General features: G+C 54.4%; 1 protein-coding gene across 5 annotated transcripts in view; it reads right to left on the bottom strand.

Annotated features, from left to right (window-relative positions):
- Positions 1-17,609, bottom strand: part of DHRS3 (dehydrogenase/reductase 3) — a 38,731-nt gene extending 21,122 nt beyond the window's left edge. Inside the window, exons 1-2 of one of the 5 annotated variants that reach the window (XM_073903332.1) lie at positions 16,808-17,605; positions 16,492-16,641 (exon numbers count right to left, since the gene is read on the bottom strand). In XM_073903332.1, coding sequence (XP_073759433.1) covers positions 16,492-16,641 — 150 coding nt within the window. In that variant the 5' untranslated portion in view covers positions 16,808-17,605. Of the gene's footprint in view, positions 1-184; positions 350-16,491 lie in introns of those variants that run through there. The other 4 variants (XM_073903333.1, XM_073903331.1, XM_025857029.2 and 1 more) reach the window with 4 other exon arrangements.
- Between the last annotated feature and the right edge of the window lie 41 nt (positions 17,610-17,650).

Here is a 17,650-nt window from a genome sequence, read left to right as displayed (position 1 = left end):
GGGGGGGGGGGGGGGGGGGGGGGGGGGGGGGGGCGGGGAGCGGCTGGCAGCTTCCACCCAGCTGGGGTCAGCCTCTCCACTGGGGACCCCATCCTCTACCTCCCCAGGGGGCCTCCCAAACCGAGGGCTGGGCCTCTGGGGTCAGCTTTGGGCTCTCTGCCCAACAGATTGGGGAAATGCCTGCCTTTGTGCGCGGCTTTCTGGGAAGCTCATCCCTCTTCATGGAAGCAGAGGTGCTGGGGTGCAGAGGCCCTTCCTCCAGGTGTCAGCAGATGCCAGCCGGTCCGATAGCTGCCCCCCAGCCACTCCCCACCTCCTGCGAGCAGGGGACCCCGGTTTATTCCAGGGAGCTCCCAGAACAGCCCTGGACCGCATGCTCTTGGGAATGGAAGGCAGCCGGGCTGGGGCTCACGGGCGGCACTGTGTTCTGGAGTGGATTTGCTGTGTGACTTTTGGATGAGTCACTTGGCATCTCTGGGCTTCACCATCTCCCTCTGGGGAAGTGGGGAGAATCGAAACTGGCCTCCCTGTGCTGGGGTGGGAAGGTTAAAAGTGCAAGAAACCTTCACCAGGCTGCAGGGGCTGGCTAGCAGCCTCAGACGCAGGGGCCTGACACAGAACTTGGAGACTCCCAGAGAAACTGAGGCAGGGCCTCTCCTCACCCACCTACCAAACTTGCCTTCTGGGTTTACTGTGAGTGGTGGGAGCTGTGGGGATATATGGGTAAACAGTCCCCTGGGCCCAAGGAGCCCCCACACTGGCTCCCCTACTTGGACTCCACAAATTCAAGTTCCTTGTGGGGGTTGGGGGAAACTAGATAAATGACCACAGATGTTTTAAAAAGGACCCCAGGAACGTAGCAAAGCACAGCTTAACACCAGCTTCCCTGTCACCGAAGTTAATATTTAAATCTCTCTCCCTCCCATCACCCTGTTTTATGGTCTTGACAGCATCTTGTCATTGTCTGAAATTTTAACAGTTAGTTCTTTGCTCCCCCAACACACACATTCTAGAATGTAGGCTCTCAGGATGAATTCCCAGCACCTGGTATGGTCATGTGAATGAATGAATGAAATCGTGGCTCTCACTAGGACCGGCCACATCATTTGTGGGGCCCCGTGCAAAAGATCAACGCAGGACCCCTAGTTTAAAAATTATCGAGGATTTTAAGACAGCAACAGCGGGACACTCAGACGTGCAGGACCCTCCTGAGCATGGGGCCCTGAGTATGCGCACAGGTGCCACACCCAGGAAGCCGGGCAGGGCCATTCCACCGAGGGTGCTCGATAGCAATACCCAGGGGTACCCAGTGCCAAGTCACCCCTCACCCAACCCCTCAGCCTCAGTTCCCAAATCCAAAATCTCCAAAGTCCTTTTTTTTTCTCTCTTAATTTCACCCACACATTTAAGCAAGTCCTCAAGGCGCTTTGGACCTGAGCTATTGGCCCATCTTACAGATGGGGCACTGAGGTCCTGGAAATGTCAAGGGCCTGGCCAGGAGTGGCTAAGCTGGGAAACCAACCCTGGCAAGACTTGTCGGAGCTGCTGGTGGAGGTGAGAATACAGCTGTTGTTCGGGGAAGGAGTAGGCAGGTTTTTTTTTCACTTTCAGCATCCCCTTCCTATGTCCCAACCAGACATTCGAAGGTCCCTGAGCTCGTGTGCCCAATAACACACAGCTGGTGTGTCCCAGGAAGACCTCGGGCTAATTAAGCATGATTTATGGCCCGGTCTCCTGAGGACAAGCTTTAAATTACTTGCAAGCTGTGCCAAGGTAACTATCTATCCTACAGGCTGTTAATTAGGAATTGGTTTAATCTCTGCTGGATGAAGGTCAAACGCCACGGAGTTGACCCTGCTGGCGGGCTGGCGTCGTGCTATCAGGCTGGGGATCTGGGCCCGGAGGGCTGGGGGATTCAGGGAAGCAGTGGACACTGCAGCGGGAATCGGTCTGGCCGACACATCCTGCGCAGGCGTGGATGCTGGGAGCAGACCCGCCCGGGCCTCGCGCGGCACAGGAAGCTGGGCCAGGAGGGGCTTCCCCTCGGCGCCAGCCCAGCACAAAGTGGAGAATTCTTCCAGAAAATCAGCCTCCCCTCACCCTCCAGGAACCCAGTCCGGTCCTGCACTGTGTAGAAACCCTTCTGTGGCTCCCCAGTGCTCTCCCCATCAAGTCCCAACCACGCACCGTGGCCACTAAGTGCCATGAGGGGTCGCCCTGCCCACCTCCCACCACCCTCCTCACACTTCCCTTCCAGCCAGGCCACGCTCTTCCCCTTTGCCTGGGGTGTTTGCTTTCTGTGGTCTCCACCGCATCCTCCTCAGTGCCTCCCCTGAGACGCCCGGCCTGGCCACCGCCAGACCTCCTTCCCCAGAAGCCAGACCACCTGGCTTCCAATCCCATGACCATGGGTGCTGTGTGACGTGAGGTGAGTACTTAGCCTCTCTGAGCCTGAGTTTTCTCATTTTTTAAAAATGGGGACAGGAATAGTTCCTACCTCATAGGGTTACTCTGAGGAGCAAACCGGATCATCCCTGTAAGTCACTTCGTGTGTAGGAAGAACTGCACAGACGGCAAAGTCAGACATTGGTTGGAAAGCCCAGGCCACTGGTCCATTTCCTTAGCTAGACTGAAGCTGGGACCCAGAACTGTGTTTTTTCTTTGTAATGCCCACCGGGTCCCTGTGACCTGGGAAAGCCCCCTATATATGTCCTTCCCTCCTGTCAAATCTACTCCCAGTAGGAAGCCTTCCGGGTTGACCCAGAGTATTCTCTCCCGTGGAGCAGTTGCCCACCCAGCGCAGGGTCAGTAAAAGTCCCCTGTTTCTGTTTTGCTCTCCAAGGGCAAACCTTAGGCCACAGACTGCCCTAGTCACAAAGCCGGCCACTCTGTGGCGGGAACTGTGACATCTTCCCTCCCTGGTGACTCCGGGGGTGGGGGGGCACTTGGAACAGAGCTTTGTATTCAGCAGGTGCTCTGGGCAGGGGCAACCGGCATTTTCTGAGCCCCTGCCCAGCATGTTGGACCATCTCCTGGAATCCTACCAAAGGCCCAGGGAGGGAGGTTGGGATTAGCACTGTCACTTTGCGGATGAGAAAGCTTCCCCGGGACACGGGTCCTGATCCCCAGAAGTTGTGAATGTGTTACTTGCCGTGGGAAAGGAGGGTTAGGGTTGCAGATGGAATTAAATTTGCTAATCAACTCACTTTAAAATAGAAAGATTATCCCGGATTATCCAGGCGCGCCCAGTAAATCACAAGGGGCCTGAAACCTGGACAAGGGAGACAGAAGAGGGGAATAAAGGGAAGATGCGAGCATGGAAGCTGCTGGCTTTGAAGATGGAGGAAGGGGCCATGAGCCAAGGGACACAGGTGCCTCTGGAAGCTGAAAGGGCAAGGATATGGATTTCCCCCCAGAGCCTCCAGAAGGAAGGCAACCGGGACCCCTCGACGTTAGCCCAGTCGGATTTCTGACCTGCAGCGCTGGAAGAGCATAAATGCGTGCTGTCTCAAGTCACCGAGGGTGCGACAGAGTGTTAGAGCACCCACAGGAAGCTCCTACGGGGCGGTGGAGGGGCTTGGCCAAGGCCACCGGCCAGAGAGGCTGGGACTGAAACTCCGTCTGTCTGCCCCAGGCTGTGGGCCCCCAGTGGCACAGCGGCCCCTCCCCAGCTCACCTGTCAGCATTACTTAAAACAAACCTGTCACAGGGGCACCTGGGTGGCTCAGTCGTTTACGTGTCCGGGTCAGGTCTTGATCTCAGGGTCATGAGATTGTGGGATCGAGCCCCACATTGGGCTCCATGCCAAGCGGGGAGTCTCCCTCCCCTTCTGTCCCCCCCACTCAGGCCCCCTGTCATGCGGGCTCTCGCTCGCTCTCTCTAATAAATAAATAAATTTTTAAGAATAAAATAAAATAAACCCGTCAAAAAGAAATGCTTTTGTAGAGAGAGCACGGGACGGGTGGGAGTGACTAGTAAACAGGACTGACAGCCTTACCACCGTGGCCAGCGCGTCCTGAGCACTCATTTTGTGCTCAGGACTTTCTATACATTACCTCCCTGAGTCCTCATTTTACAGATGAGAAAACTGAGGTTCAGACAGGTCTAGAAGCTTGCCCAGGGTCCCTCAGCAACGTAAGTGGAAGAGCCAACGTATGACCTTTGGTTCACTGGTTTCCGGGCTTAAAATCTGAACAACCCTTTTACACTGGCCGCTTGAGTAAGAACAACCAATGGATGTGGGTGTGCACGCTCAATAGGCACGGGTGCACGTGCGTGCGGGCAGACACGCACACACCCCCCTCCCAACACAAAGGCTCAAGAGATAGCCCCCCAAACAGGACAACGGATCCGCCAGCCAAGGGGGCGGGGGCCCCTGAGGGCACTTGGGGTCCCAGGCCACTCTGCTCCTAGCGGGCCTGGAGGACCCCCCCACCCACTCTGCTCTGTGTTCACAGGGAAGTGGCCTGGAGAGGTAAGGTGGGACCCCCTCTGTGCCAAGGGAGAAGTGAGGACACAGGGTGTGGGAGCCAAGGGTGGCCTGATGTCATGTGGGCGTGCCTGGCAGGACTGCCTGCCTGCCTGCAGGAAGGTCGCACTGCCCTTTGTGGTCACGCCGGCCCCAGCTCCCCACGCTGACCTGCCTGCGAGGGTCGGAGCCGGCTTTGCTGGCTGGCTGGGCTCTCAAAGGACCCTGGTCCTGGGAGTTCGAGTCTCTAGGACTCTAGAGACTCTTCTTCCCGCCCTGGAAGGGCCCAGTATGGGCTCCCTTCGGCTCACCTGCCCGTAGCCAGAAAGGAGGGAGAAGTGGCTCCTCACACCCAGGGAAACACTACTATGAACAGTGACCCAGTAAAGGGGCTTCCTTTCCTTTCCTATCATAGTGTCCTTAAAGCTTCTACAGAAGGTCACAAAGAGTCTGTTGACAATGTGCTAGGCTACCTTGACTGGCTTCTCATTTTGCCTCTTTGTGAACTACAAACTCCCTGAGGGCAAGGAGGTTTCGGCTCAACCCTGAAAGAACCATTTTGTCCTTTTAGCCCCTGAGTGTCAGTAAATGACCTGATAAGGCCTGCAGGACCAGACTTGGGAGGACTGGCTACCAGGTGGGCCTGGATCTCCTGGAAGTTTCCACTTGAGAAGGACTGGATTGGTCCTTCCACAAGCAGTCCTGGACATCTGCTCCCAAGGCGCTTGCTCCTGGTAACAGCACTCCTACTGCCCCAACAGAAGCTCACTTCCCCACTCTCAAACACTGTGACTTGGCTAGGGCTGGTCCACCCCTGACTCAGAGACAGGTCTGTGACCCATCACTAGTGACTGCTTCAGGCTCAACCCCGTCACAGCCGGGGAGACTCAAGTCCCCTTCTGGAATTGCTGGAGCAGAAGATACGGGTCTATCCCCTGCACTGGGAGCTGAGGGGGGCGGTATTTAAGGCAGCAAGGGGCAGACGTGAGCAGCCCCGTGGCAGAGGAGGCCTGGCCAAAGAGAGCCCAAATCCTGACACCACTGTTTGGGCCCCTAAATCCATGCCCGGAAGTAGACCGACCCACAGACATTTTGGTCACAAGAGCCAACAAACCAACCTGAAGGATACCTCCAGCCCCACCATCAGGAAAGCTCCTCCAATTATGGTGGTTTGATTCATGTAGACACCCTGGCTGCCAAAGGCACCCAGCACAGAGTCTGCTAGGGGCTGTCCACAGACCTGTTCTGCTCCACAGAATGATTAATGAAGAGACACCAAAACTCCCTGGTTCCAGAGGACACCCTGGGTTTAAATCCTGCTTGGTCGCTTGCTAGCTGTGTGATCTCAGGTTACTGACCCCCAGAGTCCTGCCCAGGAGGGAGAGGATGGTAGCAGTACCAAGGCTGCCCCTCACTGTGGGGAGTTAATGACTTTATTACATCTGCAGTGCTCAGAATGGCCCCTGGGCCCAGCAGGTCCTCAGTAAACACAGGCTCTCACTAGTAGGATGGGTGGGTCATGCCGTTGCTCAGGCAACCGACATTTATTAAGTGCCTGCCTTGTGTCTGATAGTGTGCCAGGGCTGCTGAGGGCACCTGGTGAGAAAGAAGACCTGTCCCCCTGCTCCCGGAGGGTCTTACAGTCTTTCGGAGAACACACCTGGCCACAAGCAGCCACAGAGTTGCCATGGTAACCTGCGCCTTTGGCCTCACCACCGCCCACCCCTGACCAACTGAGTTACTTGGAGGCAGAGTCGAAGATGACTAATATACCCATGGAGGGGAAGCGGGGTGGTTTGCAGGGGAGTGGGCAGCCGGGAGCAGAGCAGAGGCCCAGCTCTTGGCAGCCTCTATTCTTCAGCCACGGAAGGGCCTGCACTGGACCAGCCCCCGCTCATGAGAAAAGGGATGGTCGTTACCAGCCATCTCAACGGGACTGGAGGCCTCAAGTAGGAGGGAAAACACCAGGCTTTGAGCCCTCCCTGTGGGAAGAGAGATTCCCTCCCACCATCTCTAGAAAGGGTCAAGATCTAAAATCGCTGAGGGTTTCTGTGGCTTGGGTGGAATCCCCACCCTCCCGGGGAATCTCAGAACCAGAACAGATCTGACCAGCAAGTTCTTTGCCTTTTGCCCCCCGTGCCCAGCCGAGGACATGGTCCCATGAGCAAAAGGTAGACAGCCACGGTTAGGGAGTGTCCACTGTACCCCCCCCTGCCCCACTGCCCCCGGTCCCTGACTCCCCATTCCCATTCTGTGCAAATGATGGACTAGGAGGGTTACACCTGTTACTTCACTGAATCATCACACCCTCATTTTTCAGATGGGGGAACTGAAGCCCAGAGACAAACAAACCCTTTGTTGGAGGTCACACAGCAGTTTGCTGGGAGGCCCCCTAGGTATTTATGGGATTAAATAGTACGTGAGTGGCATTTATGGGATTAAATTTATGCATGAGTGCTGCGGCCAGTGGGCTGGCCTCTGCCTCTCAAAACGCCATAGCAGCTGGGACATGGCTGGGACACAGCCCATGGATCAGTTCTGGGCCCTGGCGCTAGGGTGGCCAAATCACGTGCCTTCAGGGTGGATGCTGAATTTGGGAGGCCGTCTCAATCCTGGTTGAGAAATTAGGGTTTCTAGCTCACAGATGCCCTAGTGGTGGTGGAGGGGCCCTGGCTGAGGGCTGAGCAGGGTCCGGGGTTCCAGGCGCCTGGGGAGGGAATGGTGGGGGTCTCTCTCCTGTAGGGCAAAGGAACTGGCTCAGATGAGGACCTGTCAGTGCATAAGCTTCCTCACCTTGGAGTAAAGAGTCAGAGATTCAGGGGGCGCCTGGGTAGCTCAGTCGGTTAAGCATCTGTCTTCGGTTCAAGTCATGATCCCAGGGTCCTAGGATTGAGTCCCACATCGGGCCCCTTGCTCAGCAGAGAGCCAGCTTCTCCCTCTGCCTGCCGCTCCCCCTGTTTGTGCTCTCTGACAGATAAATAAATAAAATCTTTAAAAAAAAGATCCAAAGATTGAGGACCGATTGAGATGACATGCGACACACCCAAGTGAGGATCAACTGGGGAGAGGGGGGTGTCCTGAGCATTTCCTGGAACAGCTATTTTTTAAGCTGTGTTTTTTTCTTTAAAGTAATGGCATTCTTTCAAAATGCACACAAGAATTTTACGGGAATTCAAAAGTATTAAACAGAAGTGAAGCTGATCTAGTTAAATGGGGGTGGGGGGCCCCTCTGAACCCTATTTTCTCCACCTCCCGTGTGGTTCCACCTTCTTGGAACCCCTCAGATGCTCTGGAACCCAGTCTGAAAACGGGGTCCTAGAACCTCAAATGGTATTGGGGTCTGCCTTGGGGGCTGCTGGGGTCCAGATGGGCCAAAGGCCTGTAGAATGAGGCATACAGATAGGAGACCCTGACCTGTAAACACCTCCCCAGGAGCATGTTTCAGATGTGGACAAAGTGATCATATCGTTCACGATCAGAATGCTTTTCTAGCCGCTTCCCTGAAAGGCCACTGAAAAGGGAATTCAACATTGCGTTCCCCAGAGCAGGGGATGGTCAATCGAGTCAGAAAGGCTTGGGCCGGGTGGCCCGTTTCGGGTGATTCTTGTTGGCATTAAGCACCACCAGGCCACAAATCTGTGTTGTCCACCTGGGCTTGGCTCTGGCTTCTGGGTCACAGGACCCCAGAGGGGCCCCTGCCTGTGTTCTGAGCGCTAGTCCTCCACAGGAATCCAAGCCTGAGGGACTTAGATGGATTGTGATTAGATCTAGTGCCAAACTTCTTAACCTGTGGCTGGGATAGGCATCAGGGGCATCCAAGGACCCCATAGAAGTTTAAAAAATGTGTATCGTGTCTTAGCATGGGGTTTATACTTTCTTTAGGTCCTCAAAGGGTTCTACAAACAGCAAAAGATTAAGACTTACTACAACTCCCTCAGTTGTCACTTCCTTCAAGAAGTCTTCTAAGATTTCCCCTAATACAGTGATTGCTCCCTTCTCTGTACTATCAAAACTGTGGGTCACTTGGGAGGATCCAGCTGGGTAGCCTCAGGATTAACTGGAAGTTGCTAGCACTCACTCTTCCTGCAAATCTAGCTCCTTGCATATTTGAGGTGTTACCCTGGTTATCCAATGAAGTACAACTGTGTTGTTTTCCTGCTTATCAGTTGGTTGTTTAAAGCAAACCCTGAGGGGCGCCTGGGTGGCTCAGTAGTGAAAGCGTCTGCCTTCGGCTCAGGTCACGATCTCAGGGTCCTGGGATCGAGCCCCGCATCGGGCTCCCTGCTCCCTGCTCCGCGGGAAGCCTGCTTCTCCCTCTCCCCCTCCCCCTGCCTGGGTTCTCTCTCTCGCTGTGTCTCACTCTGTCAAATAAATAAATAAAACCTTAAAAAAAAAAATAAAGCAAACCCTGATAACCACTGACTACCTTAACCCTTTGGCAAGCATCCTATTCATTGTACGCAAATACTGTTACTTGGTGCTTGAAAAACTATTTTTGTAAAGGGGACATGAACTCACTCCATCCCCAGCCCATCCTGTTGACTCCGGTCCAGCTTATCAATCCTCTGTCCAGAACCCTCTGTGTACTGGGCCCCATTATTGAACACCTTGTCTCTCCACCCGCCCCCCCGCCCCCCGTAACCCTGACTGGGGCAGGCGGGGCCAGGCTGAGATGATCTGTCCTCATGGCAAAGAGCCTCGTTTCCAAGCTAGGCATAATTCAAAGCCTGCCTTTGGCCAAGCATCCGGGGCCACTCACTTAACCCGAATCTGACAAATGGGTGGCTGATCACACCTGACTCCGGGCACGGGCAAGACAGGGGGTGTGAAAAAGCACTGAACTGTCATGAAGACTATCACAGTGACACGGGGGACAGTACCACTGTCACATACGGTGTCACAGTCACGTGGGGGTACAGTACCTGTCACCTTAGTACAATAGTCACCCAGCTGCAGATGGCAGTCACCGGGACCACCAGGAAGCCCAACGAGGCCCTCAGCATCCAGTTAGGGTGTTGCAGGGTCCGAGTCATGACTCAAGGTCGGCGTGAAGGATGTGAACGGGGGCCTGCCCTGCACCCTCCTGTCCTCTCTCCAACACCCTGAGAAACCCCAGGTTTTGGAAGGCACGACAGAACCTCTGAAGGCCATTGGGGAAGTCATGAGGAGAAGGGCTGTCCTCTTTTAAGCCTTGGTTGATGGATGCTGGTAACTTCTCCTCTGGCCCCTGCCTGGGTCACTGTCCTTACTGAGGTCACCCTGCTAACAAGGATGCACGGACCCTAAAGGGTGGAAGGGACCCAGGTGGTTGGTTACCCAGAACCTAACCCCCCTGTTGCAGGAATCCATGGCATACTCACTTAAAGAGCAGCCCGCTGGGTTGCAGAAGGCTCCAGAGGGCAGGCAGGCATTCCTGGGGCCGAAGCCCAGTCCCCATCCCCAAGCTCTCCCCACTGCCTGGCGTGGCCCGCCAACCCACCTGGACCAGGTCGCTGAAGTCGTCAACTAAACACCCATGGATTTGCCATCCAACCTAAGCCATGGCTTCTAGTCCTTGTCATCCTGAGCCCGCTTCCTGGACACACTCCAGAGGCTCAAGGACCCTCTCAAAGTGTTGACCAATACTGACCACAGTGCTCCAGAAGTCCTTCGACCAAGTGGAACAGAAAAGTGTCTCCTTCACTCTGGGCACCAATACATTTGCTTTTATTTTATTTTTGGGGGGAGGGTGGGGGGAGTTAAATTTTATTACCATTAAAGTGATCTTGCTGGAGTTGGTTCATCTTTCCAAAGCATCAGGGGCTGGCAACCTAGAAACAGTCGTCACAGACCGTAAGTGCCAGTGGGAGGGAACCTCGTTTATTTGCTTGCCTGCGGTAGCTCCATGGCCTAGCTCGCTGAATGGATGGACCCATCTGACCGAGTCACAATTACCCAGAGCCAGGTCCCCCTCAAGCTGCTTAGTATTCTTTGCCGGAGGCATCGGCAAGAACAGATCAGGACCTGGTGGACTTCTCTGCTCAAAACCCTCCAGCTGCCCCCAGCTTCACTCCGCTTCAGAGCCAAAGCCAGTTGGAGAGATTGATTCCCACATGCCCCGCCCTGCTCCCCACCCGCTGCCCTGCACCACCCCCACCCTTGGCCTGCCTGGAATGCTGCCACTCCTGCCTTCCCCACTAGGTTCTCTTGGTCTGCTTTGCCTCCTTGGGTTTTCCAGTAGCACTTAATACGACCTAATGTGCTCTCTATTTTATGTCTCTTGTTTATTATCTGTCTGTCCCCCTCCCTAAACTGTTCACTGTTTACATGGCTGGGGATTTTTGTCTGCTCGTTACTGCATCCCCAGGGCCATTTGTTGAGTGAATGAACAAGTGAATGGATGAATGAATGAATGAGTTGCCACCCACCACTCATCGGTGAGCCCGTTCTGGTATTTGGCGCTCTCTTTTTGCCAATCCAGGGTACTTGGATTTTTGGAGCTCAAATCCCTCCTGCACTGGTCCCGCTGTGGACACGTGTCCATCTGAGAATGCTAACATCTAAACAGATTCCATTCTTTCCTTTTCATTGGGCTTTAACGTTTCCTGACCTTCATGGTTCATCTGAATAATAGGTTTCAAATGTTTCCTTTCAAATATCTTATATACTGGATGTATTTTTAGATTGTGTCTTTTGAAGACAACAACAAGGCAAGCCTCGTGTCATGCTTTTGCACAAGGATAAAGGAGAATATGTTGGGTCTGGAATCGTTCCTGTGCCGATGCCCAGAACTCTGTGGGATTTTGATGGTGGTGGCAGGTTGGGACAAGGTCCTTCCAGAACAAGTTGCAGTTGACTGGGACAACCAGAGAGCTTTCCCGGGTAGAAAAAGAAGGCCAAGGGCTACCTTCTCCTAAATCTGGCTGAGGTCGTTTCTCAGTGATGACCTTGACAAATAACAAGCCGGAAATGGAGCAGGGAAAGTAACCATAAGGATAGAGAGATCAGAGGGCTCTGGGCAGGGATCAGAGACAGAGGCTCTGAGAAGCTTGAAGCTCAGGAGAGCCTGGAGTGTAAGCGAGGATTCGCGGACGGGCTGTAGACCGAACATGAACTTGTCAACTCAGTTCAGTATCACCAGATCTAGTGAGCATGTTCTAAAGCCCTAAAAGACAATTGGGTGACTTGAGGATAAAAGCTGGAAGTTCTCCTTGATATGCTAGCTGGGGAATTTGGGCCTCTTGATCTCCTGAAAGCTATGGGTTGACAATATCTTCTGTAAGAGTTGAAATAAACCCATGCCTGACAGCTGGCTGGAGGCTGTTGAGAGAGTTGAGCAGTGGGAGTGAGCCTCCTACCCACTGCAGGCATGTTTCCCAACACCAAGCTGCTGCTTTTTCGGTCAATGGGATCTGAGGAGTAGCAAGAGAGGCTGAGATCAGCAGCGGGGAGGACAAATGTGTTCTGAAGAGGTCTCTTCCTCCCAGCTCGGGGAGCTTGGCAACGTGTTGCTTTCCTGGGATGGCTGATCCGTGATATGACACCTTTAAGGCATGCCAGGATCTTAGGGGTCATTGTGTTCTCTCTCGTTTTATAGATGTGCTTCTCAGCGGCTGCCCAGAGAAGGTAGTTACTTCTGTAGGGTTGTAGCAGAGCTGGGTCTAGAACCCAGTCTCTGCCTCCCAGCCCAGGGACACCAGGCCACAGCTGGGATAGCTCCACAGTTCTGCGCCTGGCTCCCCACGGGAAGTGGGTGGGGCAGTGGGAGGGAGGTGTCTGTCCATTCATAACATGGCCCAAAGTGCAAGGCCCATTGTTTGAAACCCAAGGACCTGATGCTCCAGGCTGAAAGACTTTCCCTAGATGCCACAGGTAGGACAGGTGGTCTACCTTCTTGCTCCAAGCCACATCAAACGGGAGCCTGGTCCTCTTCCCAGGAATTTCCAGCCAAGTCTGCATTCAGGGTGAGGGCGGGGGAAATGGGCCGTTGCTGTCTCCCATAGCACCCCCTTTTTTGTGACCTTCACACATCACTGTTTAATAAGCTGTTTCGTCCTGGTGGCTCTGGGTCCCACAAGAATCCCTGTCTGGACTCCTCTTCCTCCTTTTTCCTGTTCTCATCTGTACTGGCCTGACTCAGGGTCCGAGATACCAACCTCCTGCTTACCTTCCCAGCTCCCTCTCCCACAGTACAATACTGTCCTTCTTTGCCTTCTGCCTCCTTTCCCTAATTCCAGTGGGGTACGTAGTCTTTGATCAGGTGGTTTCTTGCACCTGGAGTGATCTTTTCACATCCCTTCTACTTGGAACTCTTGACTCAAATGCCACCTCCTTCATGAAGCCTTCTGTGAGCCTTTGTTATGGATTAACAGCTCTACTGGGCTCCCGCTACATAGTGTCCCCCCACCGCCCCACCAATGAGCACTTCATGCCCATTTAGAACCTCTGAATGTGACCTCATTTGGAAATAGGGTTTTTGGAGTTGTAATTAGTTAAAGCCTCATTACTGGCTGAGGCTTCATTCCCCCTTGACTGCTATCCTGATAAGGAGAGGATAGAACATAGAGCTGGAGAGGGACAGAGGTTAAGGCCCCATGAGGAGGCGGAGACTGGAGAGGTGCCACCACAAGCCGAGGGACACCAGGAGCTACAAACTGAAAGCAGCAAGGAAGGAGTCTCCCGTCGAGTCCTTAAAGGGAGCGGGGCCCTGATAACACCTGGATTTCAGACTTCTGGCTTCTGTCACTCAGAGCAAATTCCTGTTCTAAGTCATCAAGTTAGTGGTAATTTGTTACGCAGCCAGAAGGAACGAATACCTACTAGCATTTGTGCCTTGACTCCGAGCACCCAGCCATGTCTCTGGGTCTTTATTCATCTTTGCTGTACCCACTCACCCCCCCAACCCCTCCACGCCTAGAGCTGTGCCAAACACCTGACAGACACCTCAAGCAGGTTCGGTGAACTAGCCGGTCACTGTGGCATCGATGGGCCTGGGCCTGCCCCACCGTCGGGAATGGGAAGGAGGTGAGACTTGCTGAGCAGATGCGACAGGAGAATAGCACTCACAAATCTACATAAAGGGCTAGTTCCTGGCTAGCTGCTTTAGGAACAAGGCTCTCGACCCACATATTGTAAACTCAGTAGCAGCCAAGCAGATGCAACTCTCAGGCAGCTCTCACACTTCCTCCCGGAAGTGAAGGCGTCCCTGAGTCCCGGGGGCACCCTTCCTTCATGTTTGGACTCGGCCCTCATCTGTTGCCCCTGCCTCCACGGGCCTGCAATCACAGCCCAGGACTTTAGTCTAGCCCCTTGCCTCATACTGGAGCAAAAGCTGTAAAAGCCACTTCGAATACCATAGTCCACTTTTCCTCCTCCCAGGGGCCCCTGCTAAAACCCAGTCAAAGTCAAAGGCTTTGGAGGCTGTGCCAGCTGACTAGCAGCTAGCCAGGAGCCTTGAGGGGAAGAGGGATGGGCCCAAGCTCTGTGAATGCTTTTGTGGGAGGAATTCCAGGGGAGCACAGAAAATTAAAAAAAAAAAAAAAAAAAAGAGTGTAGTGGGAATAACCCAGCAGCAACCTTCCCCTTGGAGATCCTAACCATGGCTGGCCCTGCCTCGGTTAACCTCCGTATGTTGTGGGTAAGGACAGATGTCTCCAGGTGAGGCACTTTCCAACTCCCGGGGCCTTTGTGTCCGTTTAAGAAAAACCCTCCTTTGGGTCACCTTTGCAGCCTCAGGCGCACTCCCACCCACAAATATTGTCAAAGGTCATTATGGGAAACTGGGTTGTCGCTCTTTTCTCTTCTGGATACGCCAGTCTGTTGGCAGAGGCTCTGGTCTTCCTTCCTTCTTTCCCTTTTGGGGGCCTTCCCCCTCCAGATCCAATCCCACCCAAATCCAGGTTGGTAGGGCTCTCAGATGCAGCCTCCAACTCCCCACTCCACAACGAAGGGCCCTCTGTCCCCGAGCCCAACGGGCCCCCAAACACTCCTGGCTTGGGATTGTCCCAGGGCCCTCTCCCACTAGCCCCAGATGGACTCAGGCAGATTCCAAATTCCCCACCATGGCAGCAAGTGGAGGGCTCATTAAAAAGTAGCTTTAGTAATTGGTCAGACAGTTATGAGTTATAGGGAGCACTCTAGTTCATCCTGAGGGCTGATGACTAAACCCAGCATGGATGGCACTGGAAGTTTCACAGGCCCCCATGGATCCCATTTCTGGTGACCCGATATCAATTTAAGACATATTTCTCATTGGCCCTGAGTTTATTCCCTGGAAGACAATGTCCATTCCAAGTCAGGTGGGACACAGCTCCCAGTCCATGGACTTGCAGGGTGCCACTTGGCACTATTTTACCAACTGCCACCCCCCCGCCCGCCCCCCAGCCCTCGCCGCCGCCAATGCCATATACTTCTTTAATTTAGGATTGTTTATAGTCAGTCAAGTTTTCCAGATTGACTAAAAGAGTTCTTCGTAAGCCTACTGCAGCCAGTTACAAAAGCAGTAAAAGAGACCAGGACTTGGGCCAGCTGGAAGAGTCGGAAGAAAGTTTCTGCGGGATGCAGACAGCTAAGGAATGACAATGACACGCGACTGTCCCAAACCTCACATACCCCTACAAGGACACCTCCTGACCCCCCTCCACAAAGGGCTTTGGGAACCCTCCAACGGGGCATCACCCCAAGGAAATGAAACTGCTGAGAACGACTCTTACTTCTCCTTTTTCAGTGTGTCCAAGGGTTAAAAACACTTCCGAACTACCCTTCCAACTGCAAGGTCAAGCAGCTGTCCAAACCACCCAAGGAGAAGCAGGACCCAGGGACAAGCAGACTCCAGCTAGCAAGGCCACCACGGTCCTCCCCTCCCCCACACTGGCCCGGCAGGGGAAGAGTTAATCTGCCATCGGCTTTGGCTGATAGTTCAGGCTCCAAAGTTCAGTCCCAGTCTGAGCCACCCCGGAGGAATTGTAAATCTCAGGGCAGTATTTAACAAAACAAAAGCAACCTGGAATTACAGGCAGGTTTGCTATCCTACAGTACATATTTACTTAATCCCCTAGGTATGTGGCTCCATGTCAGATCAGCTGGCTTTGCTGGCCCTTTCACCCCCCCACCCCCCAACAAGTTTCAAACTAATTCCCTGTTTTTGCTCTTCCTCCTCACAGGGCCAGCCTGCCAGCCTCCAATCTTTCTCTCCTTTGCTCTAGTCACCGGGTGAGTCAGCCTGGCTTGGGTCAGAGTTGGGTGACAGCCGGCTCACCCTCCCCACTCTCAGGCACCAGGTCTGGGAAAACCAGAGGAAGAGATGCTGTAACCACCAAAAAGCTAAAGGCAGCCCTGGGGAAGGAGGGCCCTCCCCACAGTGCCACCTCATTTAATGGGGAGGGATCCCCTCTGGGGCTGTATCTGGGGGGAGGGGGCAGGGTTGAAGGTGAGAACAAGGACTCTTTATCAGCTGCTGGTTACCCCTGTCACACCCTCTTTCTAGATTTCCAAACACCTGTGCGTGGGAGAGCTTGTCCCGCGGGCTAGACATCCAAGACCGCTCCCCCCTCTCAAACCCAAACCAAGTATCCCCTCTCTTCGTGCCTCCAGAGCTGCAGCCGCCCAGGTTGGGGCTGGGAAGCGGGTTGCCAAGGAAAATACGAAGCCAGCTAGCAGGCGGCTCCCAGCTCTACCCAGGAGCGCACACACCCTGCACTCACCAGGGTGGTGGCAATGGGGGGAAGGCAAAGGGGGAAAAACACAACACCTTCCTTTGGGAGGGAGGAATGTGGGAAATGGGTGGGTCTCCTCGGTTTCGGGGTGGGGGTGAACGGCCAGACAGCCACCGACCCCAAAGGAGCAGACCAGCTCCCGACCTGCCAAAAAAGACAGCCTGGTGCCCGGGAAATTTACAAGGTGAAACTGACTAGCTCAGCACTCGCGGGTGGCGCCGAGAAGTAGGGTGGCCGGCGACTCTGCCGGGCGCGGGTTCCGGCTGCGGCAGCAGGTGGGCGTCCCCCTCACCTTCAGCCCCCACCCCCTGGAGTCGCAGTGCCCGGTACCTTTCTGGCGCCGCGTTCTGCGAACTCGCGAGCGAGCTGGCGCCCGATGCCTCTCCCGCCTCCCGTGATGAGGACGTTCTCCCGCGACAGGTCCCGCAGCTTGGCGGGCAGCACCAGTCCGACGGCTGCTTTGGCCACCAGATAGATCATCTGCAGAGGGAACACCACCAACGCGCCCAGCCGTTTCCACACCATCCTACGCGCCGCGGAGCCGGGCAGGGGGGCGAAACTCCCCGGACCGAGCAAAACAGGAATTAAAAAAGAAAACACCCCAAACAATAATAAATAAACCGAATTAAGGGGGGAGGCGTCCCACCTGGCCACTCTTGAAATCACCTCTTCCCAAATGCAAAACACCGGGTGAGGAAAAAAAAAAAAAAGATAAATCCTCCTCGGGAGGAGAAAAAGCGTCTGAGAAGGTTGGGACAGTAAGAGGGCTGGAGGGGAAGCCGGAGGTGGAAAGTTCTAACAAGAAGTTTCTTGCCCCAGCAGTCGTTTCGGCTGGGGAATTCTCAGGTAATGTTTACAGGCTGACAGAGGAGTTTAGGCAGGGGGGAAAAAAAGGCACCAACCACACGCGCGCACCCTGCTACAGTCCCGCGGTTTCAAAGTGCAAGATTTAAAAAAAAAAAAAAAATGCCGTTTCCAAATTGTAGCGCCCCCCCACCCCTTCTCCAGGAAAAAAAAAAAAAGTGGTGGGGGGAGAGTGCTTGGAGCTCCCAATTTCAGCCCGCGAAAGTCTCCCGACTCATTGCTATTCTTGGGCTCAGGAAATTGCTTAAACGCGATCTGATTGCCAGCAACGTGCAGGAGAAGTGGGGGGTCCGGGTGTCAGTTTCTTTACGTGCATGGCTCGCCCTCGCGCGCGCTCGCTCTCTCCGGCTCTCGCCCTCCCTCTCCCAGCAGAGGCCGGGAGTTGCCGCTCGATCCGGCTCCCTTTCTCTCCCTTGTTAGCATTTATTGCCTTCTTTTTGTCCTTTCCAACTTGGAGAGGGCCCGGGTGCGGAGCGCGTGTGGATCGGACGCCCTCGTCAGCGCCGCCTTATTCATTCGCTCCTGGGGCCGCAGCCGCGCGGAGCGAGAGGGCTGCCCTTTCCTCCCCCCTCCCCATTTTTTTTAATACCCCATTAAGTCTGATTGACAGTTAAAGTTGTTCGGA

The sequence above is a fragment of the Callorhinus ursinus genome, unplaced genomic scaffold, assembly GCF_003265705.2.
Source record: "Callorhinus ursinus isolate GAN/ISIS: 27379988/994484 unplaced genomic scaffold, GSC_fseal_2.0 scaffold18, whole genome shotgun sequence".
NCBI lineage: Eukaryota > Metazoa > Chordata > Mammalia > Carnivora > Otariidae > Callorhinus > Callorhinus ursinus.
Note: the sequence above shows the minus strand (reverse complement) of the source record. Positions and strands in the feature narration are given on the sequence as shown.